This window comes from Ceratotherium simum, chromosome 4, assembly GCF_057802395.1.
Source record: "Ceratotherium simum simum isolate JZ-2026a chromosome 4, ASM5780239v1, whole genome shotgun sequence".
NCBI classification, from domain to species: Eukaryota; Metazoa; Chordata; class Mammalia; order Perissodactyla; family Rhinocerotidae; genus Ceratotherium; species Ceratotherium simum.
Genome location: NC_141903.1, coordinates 11807339 through 11826684, shown reverse-complemented (window position 1 = coordinate 11826684; position 19346 = coordinate 11807339). Strand labels below are relative to the sequence as shown.

Sequence of the window (19346 nt, the reverse complement as noted above, 5' to 3'; positions counted from 1 at the left end):
TGAAAACTCAATGTTCGTTCTAACAATTAAAGCATCATTGCAAATGTAACCTGAATTTTCCTAAATATGAGATTAAAAGAAACTTTTTCATAATCAGTGTTTCACTTTTCAAGATAAAATCCTAACTGATCATTTTCCCATTTGTTAAGGGCATTCATTTTAAGTGGCCTTTTATTAATTCCAAATATCCTCAGATAACTAGATCCTATTGCATATATCAAGTCAGTGTGGGGATTTAAGTATAATTTTTAAAATGTATAAATACATAAAAATAAAGTATAAATAAACATTCTGTGGAATGCCTATGCAGCTGTTGCAGACACAGATGAGCTTGGGCATAGGAGTGTGGACCAGTCCCGACTGCCTGGCCTTGAATTTCAACCTCCACTACTTCCAAACTATGTAACCTTGGACGAGTCACTCAGCCTTTCCTTGCCTCAGTTGCCTGATTTGTAATATGGAGATAATAATATCCCACATTCATAGCATTTTATGTTTTTAATTTTTTTAGTTATTCTCAAGTCATCCTTTTTTTTGAGGAAGATTGGCCCTGAGCTTAACATCTGTTGCCAATCTTCCTCTCTTTTCTTTTTTCTCCCCAAAGCCCCAGTACATAGTTGTATATCCTAGTTGTAGGCCCTTCTAGTTCTTCTTTGTGGGACGCCACCTCAGCATGGCCTGATGAGCGGTGAATAGGTCTGCACCTGGAATCCAAACCAGCAAACCCCAGGCCTCTGAAGCGGAACGCGCGAATTTAACCGCTATGCCGCCAGGCCGTCCCCAGCCTTGTTGTAAGATGTAAATGAGGTCATCCTTATAGAGCACGTAGGACTGTGCCGGCACAGAGAAGTGGTATAAGCTATTATTATCACGTTTTTCAAAGCCTCCGTTACACAAGCCCCACAAGCCCCCAAACAAACAAAACAAAACAATTTTCAATTTTTTTAAAAAGATAACTTTTATTTGTGTTTTTCTCATTATAAAAGCAATATACGATGATGATAGGAAAAATAGAAAACATTAACATTTTTTAGTATATTTTCCAGTTTTCTGTTCCTATATAGTAATCTTTCTCACAACTATGGGATCATACCATACATACTGTTTTTACCCTGTTTCTTTGCTTAATGATAGGTGGGGAACAGCTTTCCAAATCTGAATGTTCTTCCATAAACTCATGTTAAATGCCTCAGAAATAGTTCCTTGTAGCGATTAAAATTTTTTTTAACCCATCTCCCTTTTTCAATATTATAATCATTCTACAGTAAACATCCTTGTAGGTATATGTTCATGTATTTTTTAATAATTTCCTTATGATGAATTCTTAAGAGTGAAATTGTTAGGATCAAAGGATTTTCAATACAGCAAGCTTTTATAACAATAATAATAACCATAGGAATAGCTGACATTAATTTAGTGCTCACCGTGAGCCAGGCCCTACTCACAATGACCCCAGAGGTAGGTACTTTTATTATCCCATCTTGGGGATAAGAGAGCGGAGCCTCAGAGGTGAAGGTGAACTTGCCCAAGGCCACACTGCTGCCTGGTGAGAGGTTCGGGCCATGCTCTTAGAGGAACCGACTGGTACCTGTGATTCTGTTCCTCGTTAGTGCTTGGGAAGTTGTTTTGTGACTGGAAACATTCCCAGTTTACTCCCTCTCCTCTGTGATAGATTTGATTTATTTTCACAACCAGCCCATAATAAGACCCTCCTATTGATCTTGGGAGGGCAAGGAGCCAAATCTGACATTTTTGATAAACCATTGGCTAAAGACAATTAGATGGGAATGTGCGGTAAATAAGTCACACCAGCAAAGCTCCGAGAGGTAAAACCTCCGTTCTTCTGGCCTCGTGGGAGAGCTTTTGCACATCTTGGAATAGCCTTGAGATGTTCATCAGTTCCCCTGAACTTGACCCCTACCCTGTGGCCCACTTGAGCCTTCAGAGCAAAACCTTCCACCCTTCTCCTGGGTTGGATCAAAAGACAGCATGATGAGGGCGTGACCTTATGGGAAAATGAAATATAAAATCAATCCATTCATGCGCTCAACAAATATCCACTGAATGTCTGTACCGAGGAGACAGAGGAAAGGCATCGGCTCTGTCTTTAGGAAGATGGGGACCTGATGAGTTGAGCAATGATGGTGGCACCATGTAGGTAGGGCCATGAGATGCAGTACTGGGAGGAAGAGAAGAATTGACCCTCTAGAGTTGGCCTGGTCTGGGTTTGAATCTTATCTCCACTATGCAGTAGCTGAATGTTTGTGGACAAATCTCTAGGTTCAGTTTTGCCATCCGTAATATGAGGACTATACCTCATGAAGCTGTTGTGAGAATAAGTGAGATAATGCCAAGCAAATAGTAAGCACCCTATGGAGATCAGTCAATCAATCTGACTGGTCTACATCCCTTACAGCTCACTCGTAGGTAACCTAGCAACCAGCGGTCTCTACAGGGAGAGGCAAGGCCTCTGGCTGAAACCAGAGCTGATAGGCAAACTGAGTTTTAGCTGGTCCTCTCAAGACTCTAACTCAGATGGCAAAGATCAGGGTCTTCCATCGCAGTCAAGTGATTCCTGTCTCCTTTCAATCCTTTTATAAATATGTGAGGTGGCAGGGGGTGGGGTGCCTCTCCTAGGGCACAATGCACAGTGCGTCCAGCTGTGTCCAGCCCAAGCACAGCTCTCGGGGGGATGGGAGAGGGGTGGACAGCATGCATCCTACTAGCACCGTTCTGTTGTACATTTCTTGGAGCCGATGCCATGTATCATTTATGGAGATTGTTCCTGTCCCTTGCATAATAAACCCATCAAACGTTAGCTATTACTATTCCTAAAGAGTTGGGTACAGGAGGTTTAAGAGCATGAAAGTAGGCCACCAATTCAAACCTGTGCAGGATTTTAGGACAGCTTCCTGGAGCAGATGCTCCCCAAGCTGACTCTTGAAAGGTGAGTTAAGCAGATAAAGAGAAAGGGAAGAGAGGGAAGATCTTTCCAAGCAGAGGGCAATGAAGATCCCCCTCGTTGTGTGGGCTGTGTTGAAGCTTCATGTAGTGAGTGTCCTCTTTTTAGAAACTGTTTTTCTTTAGCCATCACTTACCAACAAAGACATAGCTTTTCCTTTCAGAACTGGCTCTTACAAGGCCAGGAGTGACCAAGGAGGGCAGCCCCTCTGGAGGTTTAGCGGCTGTGACCCTGTGTTGAGTCACTGCAGATTTATAGCCATGTACACAGCCCCAGCTAGGAACACATGTTAAATAAAAGGGAAAAGTGGCCGAACACCACAAAGCTCTGAGTTACCCTTGTACCTGGGAACACAAGCTGTTATTGACTGAGGGAAAGTCTTGGAAATAGGCGATCAGGACTTATGGTTTTCAGCTGCTTCTCCATGTTCTCAAAAATTTCTTGTGAGAGGGTTAACATTCCCCCAAGGAGACCTTGTCTTCAGATAGATACATCATTCTGCCAAAGGGAGGCCATAATGTTGGATTCTGCCAACATTTATTGAGCGCCTACTGTGTGCCACATGTCAAGGGACTGCAGCTGTGGACAAGGCAGAGCTGGCCCTACCCTTATGTGGCCAGTAGACACTGGCATTGAGGCTCCTCCAAGAATTCCCAGGAAGGTCCACCTACCAAGATATGCATTGTCCGTGTCTTGTTCTGGCCTGGACCCGTTACTTAAGATTTGTCCCTGTTTCTTTTGGGAATCCCACTCTGAAACAGCTCTGGGAAGGAGGGGTGCTAGGATGCTCACCATGGTAGTAATGATAGTGCTGACTTATCCTTTAGTAGTGATAACCTATGCTTTTCTATTCATTTTTCGTTCCCCCTACATCACCCCTCCCATACCAGAGACATTCAAAATATACTCCTTTGAAACTTGAAAACCACAATTTTAGGCTTGATATATAGGGTGGGAAAAACTTGGCAGAACCCGTAATCTGCTTATCTTCCACCAGCAAACCACCAAAGCTACTGCCAACCCAGGAGGGCCCTCCCAGAAACCAAGCATGGTGAACATACCAGATGAGAAGCTTGCTTATTGTTACAGAAAAGGCTCTGCTCTCCTCTTTTATAACCGTTCATCAGAGCCTTCAGTCTCTGCAGACCCTCAACTGGCCTCCTATCACACTAAAAAGAAAATCTGAAGTTGTCTGGAAGGTCAACTCGATGAGGGCAAAGACTGTTGGGTTCCGTGCTGCGTCTCCAGTGCTCACAGCACTGCTTGTCCACAGTAGGTGCTTGGGAAACATCTGATGGAACATCAGTCAGATGGCCCGCTGGTTCCCTCTGCAGGCTGGGCAACCATCGGTCTCTTCCTCACTCCCTCGCTCCATCGCCCTGGCCCGCTTGCTCTCCCTCAGTCAGGCCAAGCTCATTCTGTCTCAGCTTTTGCACTGTCTGTTCCCTCTTTCCAGAATGTTCCTTCCCCAGATATTCGCATGACTCCTCCCTTACTTTTATCAGGCATCTGCCCAAACACCATGTCCTCACTGAGCCCTTTCCTGACAAGGGAATCTAAAACTGGATACTCTACCCCCTTATCCAACTTTATTTGTCTTAACTTAATTTAGATATCGTTTACAAACCACTCAATGCACACATTCTAAGTGTACAGTCTGATTCCTAGAATTTGAAAACCACATCTGAGTAAGCACCACTAGTCGTGTTATAGAACACTGCCACCTCCAAAAGCTCCCCTCTGCCCCACGCCAACCTCACCCCAGGCCCAAGCAATGACCCATCTGCTCTGTCACCAGAGATGAGATTGTCTTCCCTCGAGTTTCATAAATGGGGAATCCCATGCTCTTTTGTGTCTGGCCTCTTCCATTCAGCATAAAGTCAGTGAGATCTGCCCATGTGGTTGTATGTATTGGTGGCTCATTCCTTTTATTACTGAGAAGATTTCTAGTTGTATGGATATACTATAATTTGTTTGTCCAGACACTTGCAGATGGGCACCTGGGTTGTCTTACGTCTGTTTTCTTGTTTATTTACAGCCCTCATCACTCCCTAACATTCTATCCCCCTGTGGCAGTGTTGACCCCAGAGGGCAGGAACCTTGTCCATTTGATTTACTGCTATGTCCCCAGTGCCCAGAGCAGTGCCAGGCATGGAGTAAGTGCTCAGTATGTGTTGAATGAACCAATAGTTCTACATTCATTTTCCCCTGTGACATAAGGCCTGGGCAAGACACAGACTTGAGAGCTGTGTTTCAGATCTTTCTTTCCTATGAACCCCAGTCTAGAGACCTTTAGGCTTTCAGGTGAAACCAGATGTCAGCTGGGGCTCCCTGTCCAGCCAAGATGGCACTGAGTGTGTCTGCAATCCCACCCATGATTTCTGAGTTCCTGTAGCCTATTCCTCTTGTGTCTCTTGACCGTCTCTTTCCTGCCCTGTGACATCCAGGAATGGTGCTCACTCTCTTTGCTGGTTTCCTTGAGAAATGTGGTGACATCAAGCATCTTCCTGACTTCCCTTAGTTTTTTCTTGGATTTGGAAGTGTGGGGAGGGAGTCACAGGAAGAGGCCACATTGTGGCCTGGGTGGTCCCCAACATCTTGCTGCTCTACCTTCCCCTTCCTTTACCTCTCTCTAGCTCCACTCTGTTTCCAGTAACAAAAACATTCTTCTTGTCTCTTCCAGGAAAGTCCTGCCTACACCCAAGCTCCGTGGTTTCTTACTTCCTACTCTAAGCAGTTTGTTAAAGGACTGTTTTTCCAATAATATTAGTGAAATTGCTCATGTCATACACATGGGCAGGGTACCCCTGAACCACAGGCACCCCAGTCTTTCTTAGCACCACAGTGTCACAAGAGGAAAGAGATATTGCAGGCCAAAGAAATAGGATCCAAGAAATGAAACAAGTCGTTGGTCCCGAGTATGATTCTGTTTACAGCCCTACTTCTGCTGGAAGCTCTGCAGGCTAATTCAGGGGCCCCTTTACGTCATCAAAGGCCCTCCTGCCCTTGACCCACAGCATACTTTCTCCTTCCAGGGACAGGAGAATAAAACCTGATCTCCCTCCAAATGAGCAAGGCTGGCCAACACTGCATACTGGCTGCCTGTTTGTTTGGCATATTGAGTAGCCCGTAATGCCATGGATTAAGGGCGTGCTCTCTGAAGCTGGCTGCTTGGGTGTGACTCCCAGCTCCACCACTTACCACCTCTTGAGCAAGTTATGTAACCGCTCCATGCCTCAGTTTCCTCATATGCAAAGTGGGGATAATGATTCGTATTCAATACGGCTATTATAAGCATTAAATAAGGTAGTACATGTGAATCACTTAGAACAGTGATTGAGCCTCATTAAATGTTACCTCCTATAGTATCATCTTGAGCAGTTAGCAAACAAAAACACAGGAAAACTGCATAGTGTTTACTAACATTTCCTAAAAACTTTTCTTAAAGCCATTGTGTCCTCTTAGTAGTTGTATCACCAAAACTCCGCTGCGTTGGTGTAGACTTCACTCCAGGGATTATTTCCTTTGGGCCTAAATGTTTTTCATTCATTCAGTCAAGACCTTTACTGAGTACCCAGTATGTGCCAGGCACTGCTCTGGGCACTGGGGATACTGTATTCAGTGAAACAGACAAGCCTCCCACTCTTAAGAAGTTTGTATCCAAGAGGAGGGCTATAAATTACTAGGCAAGTAACAAGTTTTTTTTCAAAGAGTGATGAGTTTTTGCTGAGGACAAAAAAAGAAGTGATAGAGACATTTTAGGATGGGTGGTCAGGGCTGCCCTTTCTGAGGTCGTGATATTAGGCAGGGCAGGATTGACAAGAATCAGTCAGCTGGGGCCCGCCTGGCGGCATAGCCGTTAGGTTCGCGTGCTCCGCTTCGGCGGCCCGGGGTTCACCAGTTTGGATCCTGGGCGCGGAGCTACTCACCGCTCATCAAGCCATGCTGATGCAGTGTCCCACCTAGAGCAACTAGAAGGATGTGCAACTATGACATACAACTATCTATTGGGGCTTTGGGGAGAAAAAAGGCAAAAAGGAGGAACATTGGCAACAGATGTTAGCTCAGGGCCAATCTTCCTCAAAAAAAAAAGAGAAGAAGAAGCATTCAGCTGTAAGAAGATCAGGAAAAAGAGCAGGTAGAGCGAATAGCTCTTGCAAAGGCCCTGAGGCTGGGATGAGCTTGGCATGTTCCAGTAACAGAGAGAAGAGCAGAAGGCTGGAACACAAGGAGGGGGAGTTTGGAGATTGGCAAAAAAAAAAGCTTATAGCCCAGATACAGCCAACACCCAGCAAAGCCATCCAGACCTTTCCTGGCATCCTTTTCTGTCTACTCCAACGAGATGTCTGCCTGTCCTTGGGTGCCCAAGGTACTTCTGCTCAAGTCCAACCCTAGCACTTTTGAGCTCTGCCTTCCTCCCCCTTCTCTGTTTAGTGGCATCTTGAGGATACTTAGAAATCAGGCCAGCCACCAGATATGCAGGCAGCTACAGCCAGGTTCTTGGAAAACTTAAGGCGACCTTCCACAATTGTTAAGACTCATGCAAATCCAAGTTCAAGTCCTCACTTGGCTGCCAACCATGGCCCATGGCACAGGGAATGTTGCTTAACTTCTCTAGCAGCCATTGTTCCCTCCTGAGAAATGGGGAAAAGAATAAGGTTTCTGGGAGGATGACATGAGATAACATGTGCCAGCGTTTGCCATTATGCCTGGCACATAGCAAGTGCCAGAAAAAAAATAGACTCTTCTTATGTTTGATGATTACTTTTTTCACTGCTGCAAGACCACATGTAACAAATCAGGAATCCCCCTGGGTAGATGTATTCTCCCCCCACTCCTTGTTTGAAGGAACAGTGTTTGGTTCCTCTCTATCTTCGATCTGCTTGATCCTTGCCTGTGGAGCCTGGCACAATGAGTCGTTACAGTCTGCACATACAGGTACCCTTTCGTGTCCAGAGGCTGCGGGGCTCATTCTCCTAGCTGGTGGACCAGTGGCCCCAGCATTGCCTGCAACTGGACCAATGGGCATCTAGTTAAGTAACTCGGACACTCTAAGTAGGAAGTGAGTGGGAGTCCTGGAAAAGATGGGGAGGCCATGCTAAGGGGAGCCAGCCCCCTGGAGCACAGCCTGCCGCGGTCACCCATCCACGCTTCCTTCAGCACTCAGCCCCTTTGAAGGAGAGAAAAGAAATTGCGCTGAGCTTTAATGAGGAATCAGCCAGGCGCACGTTGCCAGGAGCCTGGCTGGAGGCAGAAAGAGATGAACAGGCCCCCGTGAGTGACCCACCACCGCCAGTCGTCACCAGATGTGACCAGAGACCCCGTGGTAACGTGGCTTCAAACAGCCCTCGCTCATGCATGCTGCTTCCCTGCAGTCCTACCAACTGCTGAGCATGCCCCGCCATCTGAGGTAGAACCAGCATCAGACACAGGGAGGCTGGGGACGCTGCCAGCACGGAGCAAGGGAGTGGCAGGCCGTTTGTGGAAAATGTCAGCGTTTATGCGTTTCCTGTCCATGTCTCAACCCTCAGCGAGCAGACGTTCCAAATAATAGCAATAAAGTTATTTTCCCCCCTTTCCCAGGGTCCTGGACTCAGAAATAACATCTTCCGGAAGGGCAAGATGTTTAATCTTGCCCTCTTTGGCAGGTGTGTATTGGTGTGGCTTCCAGAAGCATTTCTCTGCTGCACGCTCCCTGCCTGTGGACACTTTCCCTTCTGGGAAAGTGACAGGCCACACTCAACAGTCCAGCCTCCTCTGCTCTCTCTTCCAGCTCCTCTGGAAACCCACTAAGTTATCTTAATTACCATTCCTCCTTGGTCTCTGCCAAGAAGTGGGGGAGATTTATAATTGGATCAGTCAGGAATTTGCTGTGGTTTATTTCTTTGCCTCTCGAGTGCTCGTAAAAGTTGCATTTTCATGCCACTTTTGGGTATGACTGATGACTCAAAGGCACAGCCCTCACATCGCATGCCAACACGGGTTATTTTTCAAAGCCCAAGGAAACAGCAAGAACTGGGGGTGGGGGTGTTTATTTTGGGTTAGTGCGCTGTCACCCTCTGGGTGGCTTATTGCTGAGTCAAGAGAGACAAGCTGCCTTGAGAGACAGACTTCTTCCCGCAGCCAGCCCATGCACGCATACGTCCCCCAACTGGGATTCAGTCATGTGCCTCCTAATCCTCTTCCAGGGCTTCTGCAGATCTATTAGACAGAATGCGCTATGCAGCAACCTTCTCAGTCAGCCGAACACAGTGCGGTCCCCCGAGCATCCCTGTATCCAGGATTGATCATGATGGGGCCCTGGAACAGAGGAGACAGATGTCCCTGGTACCAAGCCTGAGTTATCAACCCCCAGTGCTGGGGCATGAAAAAGAAACTCTGGCCATGGCCAGAGCTTTTGGAAAATTGCCTCCTTCTAGTGTCAGCCAGGCTGCCAAGCAAGCTGGCCAGACTGCAGTCTAGGAATCCTAGAGAGTGGAGGCTCTCCTGAACCAGATGGCCTCCATGCAAACCAGCTTCCTCCCTAGCTCCTGCCCTCCCTGCCCTGGAAGGCAGCCTCTGTGTTTGGCTGGATTGATGAGCCTTGTGTTTCTAGCCTCCTATCCTTCTCCAAGTTATGGCAGCCAAGAATGATGCTACGTGATGATACTTGGTATCTGTTGACCTAGCAGTAAGGTAACCATATAGTCCAAAGAAGAGCACTTCTGAGAGTGAAAGGAGGAACAAGAAGTGTAAACTTGGACACTCCTGGGCAAACTGGAATAAACAGACACCCTACACACAATAGGTTGGAACTTGGCCCAATGGAAAATATGCTGGAACTTATTATGATCTTGAACTGGGAAGAAAGAGAAGCATGAAGTCAAGAAATCTCTGAAGGCTATGCTGAAGTAACAAGCCCCAATATTTCAGCGGCTTAATTTAGTGTGTTTACTGTTTGCTTGTGTCAAGTTTCAGGCTCCCCTCCAAGTGCTAATTCTAGGATCCAGACTACTCCTATCTTGTGGCTCCACCATCTTGGACTTTAAGGGTACTCTGGCACCCTCCAGAGGCAGATAAGAATGGAAAGAGGGCAAGTAGGAGATTGCACAGGACATTTTATGACAGGGTCTAGAAGTGGAGTACATTCCACAGCTATGTTCTGTTGACTGGAACATATGTTCCCACCTAGCAGCAAGGGGGCTGGAGAGGAGCAAGACCCGGATGTGGACAATGGCTAGCAATCTCTACCACAGCGGTCACTAAGGAGCAGTGTCAAAGAAAGAAGGGAAGGAAGACAAGAGAAGGAGCAAAGAAAGTCCAAAGTAGGAAAGCATGCATCATACATCATCCCATTGAGAACTGGGAAGGTGAAGTCATAATGGCCTAATAAAGTCAGCTCTCAAATCTTGATGATATTTGTGAATGCACCAACATCTTGGGCTGTAGCTTCCCACCATATGCATGTTCTGCACTGGGTGGTGCATGATTCAAGCTTGCTGACTGTAACTCCCTTTCTCTCCTATCCAAGAAAGCACATTAGAAGACAAGGGAGTGAAAGTGATTATTATTAGAAATAAAACCTTGAATACATTCCAATTTAGATTCTTCTTAGTGGAATTCATTTATAAATTCAGTAGTTTATTCATTTGACATTTGACAAATACTTATTAATCTGACTCTGCTCCAGGTGAGTTAGATGCGGCAGTGAATTATAATCATGATAGCAGAAACTTTTAAGGCATGTTCACCATATACAAAGTATTTACTATTCTAAGCACTTAACATGAATTTACTCATTTAATCTTTACAACAATGTTTTGATATACATACTATTATTGTCCCCATTTTAAAGATGAGCAGACTGAGGCACAGAGAATGTAAATAGCTTGTGCAAGTGTCACAGCATGTAAGCAGCAGAGCTAGGATGCCATCTCAGGCAGCCTAGCTCTGAAGTCCTCCCTCTTAACCGCTCTGCCTTGCAGACGAAATCCCCACCTTCCTGGGCTTTATAATCTTCTAGGTAGACTGACAACAGACATAAAAACAAATTATATCATTTCAGGGGGTGATAAGTGCTTTGAAAAACATACAGATCAATAAAGAGGTACAGTATTGAGACACATCAGACACCGTATCATATCACACCCACATGTCCCAATGTCCTATTTGAGAGCCCCTGGCCCACAGATTCATCCTTAAATGAAAATTGCCCTTCATGCTTCTGTGGAGGGACTCTGAGGAGCCAGCCTAGGTAGATGTCCTCTCTCTCCTCTGACAAATACCTCTTCCCAGAGTAATTCGATTGGTTGGACAGCGAACACTGCCGCCAGTCCTCAGCCATTTCTCTGCCCCTTGGCTGGTCAGCCAGTTCAGCAAGAGATGACTGATGCCCAAATTAATAATGAGCAATGGCCCCACACAAGTAATCGCTTTCCTCAAACTTTTCCTCATGGGGGTGAAAGCCTGGACCCCAAATGAAGTATATTCTTCTCACCTTGGCACCAAGAAAGTTCCACTCATCCCTCTGGCTGACAGCAATTTGTAGACATGGGTCTTGGTAGTTGGACATTTACGAGGTTGCTAAGGAACAAATGCTTTGGTTACAAAGGTCTCCAAAAGCAGCATCGGTTTGTCATCTCACTTCAAATCATTTATTTTGTCCCATAAAGACAGCTATGACCAATGGGATATACAGTAGAGGGAAGATAAATACAAATACTTGTTTCCTGAGAGATGGGGGAAATTTCCACTTCCTAGGCAGTGACCGTCTCCAGCCCCCCAGACATAAAAACCAGAACCATGCACTTTTCTCCTTTGATCATTGTGATTTACAAGTAAGTGCCTCAGAGTCACGAGGTACTTAATAAAATGGTTATCTTCTTCCAGGCACAGCCTGACGCATTATCTCATGTCATCCTTGCAACATCTCTGAAAGTTGGGCGTTATTATTCCCTAGTAAGCAAACCGGAAAGAGGCTAAAAGTAGATTCATCCGGCTTCAAACAATAGCAAATGGCAGAATCAGAATTCAAACCCAGGTTTGTCTGACAGCAAAGTCTTTGCACTTAAGATTATAGACTCTTTTGTTTTCAACTATCACATTTCAGCTGGGAAAACTGGGAATTCTGATGATGGAGAAGTCCCATTAGTAGATTCTTGGAGTTTTATTCAGTGAAGTTCGTGAAAGGGATTATGGTTGACATCTGTAATCTATAAAAACCTTTTTATAGAGGGGAAAGGGGTGAAAGAGAGCTTATTCCCGTAGTGGTGGTTTTATCTGCTCAGGGCCTACACTTTGAATGTTCTCTGGAAGTCACAGTGCAGGTGATTTTTCTGTGCAGTGATTTTGAAAGAGTTCACGAGATCAGTCCATTTCTACCAGCGTCTTATCGATTTTCTTGTGGACAAGTAAGAAACATTGGTGTCCTCTTTGCCTTTTCCTGCATCCTCTCTGTCCAGTCCACCATCCAGCAGTCTCTTCTCTTCCTTAAAAGCATTCCTCCTGGGCCAGCTCCATGTCCTGGTGGTTAAGTTAGGCGAGCTCTGCTTCAGTGGCCCCGGCTTCAGTTCCAGGGCACGGACCTATACCACTCGTCAGCAGCCATGCTGTGGCAGCGTCCCACACAAACAATAGAGGAAGATGGGCACAGATGTTAGCTCAGGGCCAATCTTCCTCAGCAAAAAAATAAATAAAATGGTTAATTAAAAAAAAAAGTTCCTCCACAATTGTCTCCTCTTCCCATTCACTGTCCTAATCAAGACCCTTGTCACCTCACGTTTGGGTTTCTACAATCACTTCCTAACTGGTCTTCCTGCTTCTTTTCTTTCTCCCCTCTAGAACATCCCATGTCCTGCCTACAAATGAATTCCTCAAAACACTGCTTTCATCATATCAGTCACTGCTCAAGAGTCTTCAGTGGCTCCCACCTGCCCACCACAGAATTTCACTGTTCTCTAGTACAGGCCTCTCTTGGGTCGACTGGATCTCCCCATCCCCCACATCCTGGTAGCCTTTGCTGTCCACTGCATCTCTCAGTGATCGCTTCCAGTTCTAAACCTGGTTTCCACTGAAACAGGCTTTGGTATTTAATTGCTGGTTTTTCTGAGGCCAGCCACTGTGAGGGCTTGGACATTGCAGCTGAACAGATCTAGATTCAAATTTTTGCTTGGCCATTTAGTCGCTGTGTGACTGTTGACTTCTCTGAGCTTCAGTTTGTAATCTGTAAAATAGGATACAAATAGTACCTCTCTTATTGAGTTTTTACAAGAATTGAATGAAATTATGATGATGATGATGATGATAGCTAACATGTATTTTGTATTTGCTCTGTGCCAGACACTGTTCTGAATATTATCTTATTCCTCACAACAACCTATATCATAGGTACTATTATTTTCAGTTTTGCAGATGGGGAAACTGAGGTACAGGCAGGTGAAGCTAGTAAATGCCAGATTCTCCTCCAGGTAGTCTTGGTACAGAGCCCTCGTTCCTGACTACTCTGCTGTATCACCTTCCTTTAGTAAATGGTCAGTAAGTGGTAGCTGATAACATAGATCCGAAATTCCTTATCTGAAACTCTTGGGGAGCCAGATATATTTTGGAATTCAGAATTTTGAGAATTATAAAAAAGTTATATTTGGCATATATTATGTATTATATAACACCCCAGTGGGGACTGGAGCAATAACCCATCTCTCTCCCTCTCTCTCACACACACACACACACAAAGAAGAAGAAGAAAACAGAAAAGTTTGGGTTTTAAAGCTTTTTAGATTTCAAACTGCAGAAAAGAGATTGTGGCCTATAGTAATAAAACTATTAGTAATAATTATAAGCACAATAAATGGTGGCTGTTATTACTACAACTGTTGTGACTCTTGTTTTACTGAATGAGCTCATAGTAAAATGTACTCAAAAGTATTTCTCAGTTAACAAATGAGGTGGGAGGGGAGGGTGCTAGTCATAGTCTGTACCCTGTTTCACACGGGGCGCCCTCTCTCCTTTTCCTAGTATGACTTCATGGAGCGTCTGGATGGGAAGGAGAAGTGGAGTGTGGTCGAGTCGCCCAGGGAACGCCGGAGCATACAGACCCTGGTTCAAAACGAAGCCGTGTTTGTGCAGTACCTGGACGTGGGCCTGTGGCACCTGGCCTTCTACAATGATGGCAAAGACAAAGAGATGGTTTCCTTCAACACTGTTGTCTTAGGTAGGTATGGGATCTCAGAGGTAATACACCACGAAGGGAAGGATGGAAACATTCTGGGCTTCTCTGTAGAAGGCACATCTTCAAGGTAGTTTCTACTGTGTAAGAGAACAAACTAGAATCCTTAATTTAGACCTCATAGTGTCATCCACCTAAAACTAGCCCCAATTAAAATACAGATGCTGCTTAAATCATGAAAGAGCTGCTGTGAGTTTCAAGGATTCAGTTGTGGTGAAGAGCCTAGGTCAGACCACCTGGCTCAAGTTCTGGCCGCAAATCCAGGCAAATCACTGGACTTTGTAAGCCTCAGTTTCCTCATGGTAAAATAGCACCCACTTCATAGGGCTATTGTGAGGTTCAAATAAAATAAAGTATGTAAATCTCTAAACACATAGTAGAGCCAATAAGTACTGACTATTCACATCAGCTCAGAATTTCTCTTAAAAATCAAAGAAAGCTCAAAATAAAAAGTTAAAAAAAAAAAAAACTTAAAATTAAATCGGGAAAAGGATATAGACATAAGAAAAAAAAAAAATGATGTCTTTGTTCCCCAGTAGGTAAATCTCAAAATGCTTTAATTAAGCACTTGTCATTTTTGGCATGTTTTTAGCCCTGCTTTTTATTAGCTATCAGAGGAAAAGCTAAGGCTTTATCCAAAATTTCTTCTTATATATACATGCAAACCTCTAAAAGGGGTCATTAGCTTGAGAAAATTTCATGAGGTTTTCTAAAGCAAACCCTAAGAATTTTACCAATAAAATAAGCTACAGATATTTTCATTAAAATTATTTTGTCATTAGGTTTTCATCTTCTTACTGACGATAATAACTGATCCTGCATAGAACTTCTGTGAATCAGGTCAGATTGTTAGACTCATTTCATAGAAGAGTAAACTGAGGTTCAGAAAACTGAGTCCTTCAAGGTCCTTGGATGTGAAAATGGTGGAAATGTCCTGGGCTTCTGGGCTTTGCCTTTCTGCAGCACCATGTTGTCCCAACAGCATTCAGTTGTGGCTTTCAAGGTTCCCTGGAGAAGCCTAGATAAGGTAGTTCTATGAGGAAAGGCCTGGTCAAGCCAAGATTAAATTCCAGCTTTTCTTTCCCACATCCTAACTGGGAAAGAGTTAGGGTTTGAGGGTCATCTTAACTGGGAGTTAGGGTTTGAGGTGAGATTGAGGGTCACTTACCTCCCTGACCCTCAGTTTCATTTGTGAAAATGTCGTGATCAAGGTCCTGAAGGGAAGGACTATATGACTTCCCGAATGGAACGTGTCTGGAATGGAGTTGGTAGTCACTAAATGAGACCTGATGATTTTTTTAAGAGCATATCTCGTATAGCTGTTTTTCTATTGACTGCATTTTAGGACCTTCTCTGTTGGCCCCATGGATTTCTCTGAGGGGTTTCCTGATTCTTGAAAGATCTATTTAAGCCAGACTGAAATTCAAGTGGCAGTTCTTCATCAGTGGTCACAACTTTAGAGTGGTACAAAATTGGATAGGATTTGGTATTGACCAGAGGATTGAAATTAATCCTTATTCCCTCTGCTAAGGAAAGATTGGCCCTATCATGGCCAGCCAAATCCTCTAAAGCAGGGGTTGGCACACTAGAGCCCATGAGCTGAGTCTGGCCCACTGCCTGTTTTTATAAATAAAGCTTTATTGGAGCACAGCCATGTTCATCTGTTGGCATATTGTCTATGGCAGCTAAAACGACAGAGTTGAGTAGTTGCAACGGAGACAGTTTGGCCCACAAAGCCTAAATATTTACTATCTGTCCCTTTCCAGAAAAAGTTTGCCAACCCTTTCTCTTAACTAACATTGTAAACTTTATATAATGAAAGTCACTGGAGAAGTCTTCCACGGTTAAGGAAATTTCCAGGATCAGGTTATATACCAAAGGGGGAAAAAAAGTAAAAGGATAAAAACCAGCTCACAAAAGGAAGAAACTGGCAACACATTTGGAACTAGTTTGAGATGTTGAGATAAAAAATGATCTTTAGTTTAAGAACATGATGAGAAATTATATCCTTTTTGTCACTTTGTATTTAAACTTAAAAGGCTTAATACATACATAACAGCATATATGCCACACAGCAGCTGGCTTTGTTGGAGTCTACAAGGACTCACTGAAACGGTTAATAATGAAAACCAGAACAACTGTCTGTTTATAGAGTGTTGACTATGGGCCAGCACCTGGATTCGGCCCTCTGTGGGGACTAGCTTGGTCAACCCATACAGTAGTCACATGAGGTAGGTACTGCCAATATTCTGATTCCAGTTGAAAAAGCCAAGACTGAGAGAAGTTCAACAACTTGCCCAAGGTCACACAGAGCTAGTAAGAGGTGGAGTCAGGATTCAAACTCTCTAGAGCCTGTGCTCTTAATCACTGGATTGTTTTGGATTCTAGCCAAATGAGTCCCTTTCCCCGTGCACAGCAAGTTTTCCAGGGGCCAGATTATCTATAATGGCTTCTGCCTTCCATCTCCTTTATCCACATAGACACAGACATGGTAGCGAGATGCCCTGCCCCCAGGCCATTACCCTCACTCGCCTGTCTGAGCTGGGAACAGTGATTCTCCCTGGAGGATTTCTGTTGTCTGGACTGTAGCTCAGAGAGAAAGTCAAAGATAATCGGCCTAATAGTTGGGCAGACATCTTGATAGAGCAATGATAGTAATTGGCCTGAGATGCAAGGAAAAGAACAGTGTTTTATTTGGTTCAGAGGTTCTCCCACACATATCTGTTATCAGGACGTTCTCCATCAAGAGCAGCCAGGAGTGCCAAAAGGCCCTGTGATGTGAAACAGAAGGGAAAAGGCGAGACAGGTGTCAACTGGCCATCACACTAAATATACCTTTGACTCAGGGAAGTCTTCTGATATGTTTAGGAGAGAAGCAGCCTGCTTTCAGAAATGAGTTTCATCTCAGAGGACAACAGAGTGTCGTTCTCGAAGCACGGTGCAGATTTAGTGGAGGCCAGCCTCCGCGTATATAAAAATCACATTTCCTGGGCTCCCTCTCATTGCCTGCCATTGTTTCCTCCAGAACACTTAAGTTGACAAAAAGAAAAGCTGATAATATCTCAACAGTAATAGTTAATTGAATGTTGGGGAAAGGTGACTGAAAAGGGTGGGCTCCTTTTATATTTCAGCAGTACCATGTAAATTGTTTTTTCCCTCAAAAACTGTAGAAATGCTTCAAATGTAAGACCTTGAGAAAATTAAATGAAAAATACTCTTCATTACACTTTTTGTTTATTTTGGATTCTCCTACCCTCCTACATACACATGCTTCCACACACACACACACACACACACACACACACACACTTCAACAACTGTTTACCAAGCACCTACTGTGTGCCAAGCATTGAGCCTACCTCGGTGAATGATGCAGATCTGGTCTCTTCTTCGCGGAGCTTGATGAGAGAAGACAGATATGTAAAAAGGCAATTATAGGAGTTAGGGGAACATAGAGAAAGGGGTACAAAACCCAGATTGAAGGAAGTGAGGAAGGAAGACGATCAGGAGCTAAATGTTTTCTAAACTGAGACTTAAGGATAAATACCTCAGCTAAAAGGTAAGGAAGACCTTTCAGCCCAGCAAAGAGCCTGTGCAAAGACCTCAGTCCTTTTCCATGGGACTCTGGTGGCAAAGAGCTCCCTCAACTTTCGCTGCTTTATCTCTGAAGATGTTAGGTTTGAGAACAGGAAGCTTTGACCTCAGCGATGTCAATTTCCACCAAACCATCCCCAGACCCAGATGCTCAGTGAGAAGCAATCTCTGCCTCGCTGTGGAAGTGACTTCTTAAAATGCAAGCTGGATAATACTGTTTTTATGTTTAAAACTTTTGATTTGTTCCCATTGGTCCCAGAATAAAATCCAACTCATCCACATGGCCTACAGGGACCTGGATGATCTGTCCCCCTGTGTGGATCTCGCCAAACTCATCTTATGTCACTCTCTCTCTCTCTCTTTTTTTTTTTTTTTTTGCTACCCTCCAGCCACTTTGGATTCAGTCCTGCTCTTTTCCACCTCAGCTATATTCTCTATGACAGTCAAAGTTCTATGGGGGCAGGGACTGTGTCTGTCTTATTCACCATTGTATCTCCAATGCCTTGTACAGTGCCTTGTGTATAATAGGTGCTCAATTAATAACGTAAACCATATGTCAAGAACCATGACGGGTCTGAGATCTCACCCTAATTGTAAGCTAACACATTAGCCTGCCACTGTTTCATAGATGTTAGCAGAAGACATGAGACTCCTGGATCAGAGACAAAGGACTTTATTACTGAAAGCCATGCAACACCCAGGTATTAGCATGTGTGCCAGTTCCCCAAGCCCCAGTTCCCACAGGGCAGCACAAACAGGACCAGGTGGAGCCTGCGCATGCAGTGGGTTGCATTATAGGAGAGAAACCCTGAGTCCACTGTCCCTGCATCTCTTAGAATGGGCGGTGAGCCTGCCTGTTCTTTACTCTAGAGGGAGATACTATCTTTATGATACTGGAGAGCAAGTAAACCTGCCCTTTACTCCAGAGACAGACACTATCTCTATCTTCCAAGGCTGCTCACTGTGCAGACAGCCTTGAAAACACAGTCCAGAAATAAGGCAGTCAGTGCCTCTGCTTATGGGACATTCAGTAACATGAGAGACCCATGGAGAATGTCTCCCAGCACCAGGTGAAATTGCTGCCTTCTGACCTGCAAATGCTGCTACTTTGTATGATTCAACCTAATGCTTTTTGAATGAATGCATGATGAGGAATAGATGAAACAAATCGATAGCCACTTGAATGCATCTCAGCCCATCTTTATAGAGCCAACCTCAAGGAGTTTCAGCCTGAAGTGTTAATTGTTAGACATGAAAGAAACTGGCTTGATGGAATCTATAGTCTTTTACCTGATTTTGAAAAGGCAAATACACTTGAGTTCTCCTCAGAGTGCCAGAAACCAACTACAGCCTGGTTCTGGAAGAAGAGAGCTGAGAAGTGAAACATTGTAGAAAGAAAGCACTATGCATGGTTTGGTTTTTCAGACCAGAGTGGGAGTAAATGGGAAATTTGGTTTAAAGGGAAAACCTGCTTTACCACTCTCAGGTGACTCCATTACAAACAATTAGACTTTACAGTCTTTCATGCAACATCACCAAGTCAATGTCCCCAACTCCCCAAGGGTGGTGTAAAGGTCACGTTTTAGG

General features: G+C 44.4%; 1 protein-coding gene across 2 annotated transcripts in view; it reads left to right on the top strand.

The window, feature by feature from the left end:
- Positions 1–19346, top strand: part of TENM2 (teneurin transmembrane protein 2) — a 573466-nt gene that overhangs the window by 396782 nt on the left and 157338 nt on the right. For both annotated transcript variants that reach the window (XM_087429448.1, XM_014786118.2), the window contains exon 7: positions 13955–14150. In XM_087429448.1, the coding sequence (XP_087285574.1) occupies positions 13955–14150 (196 nt within the window). The remainder of the gene's footprint in view (positions 1–13954; positions 14151–19346) is intronic.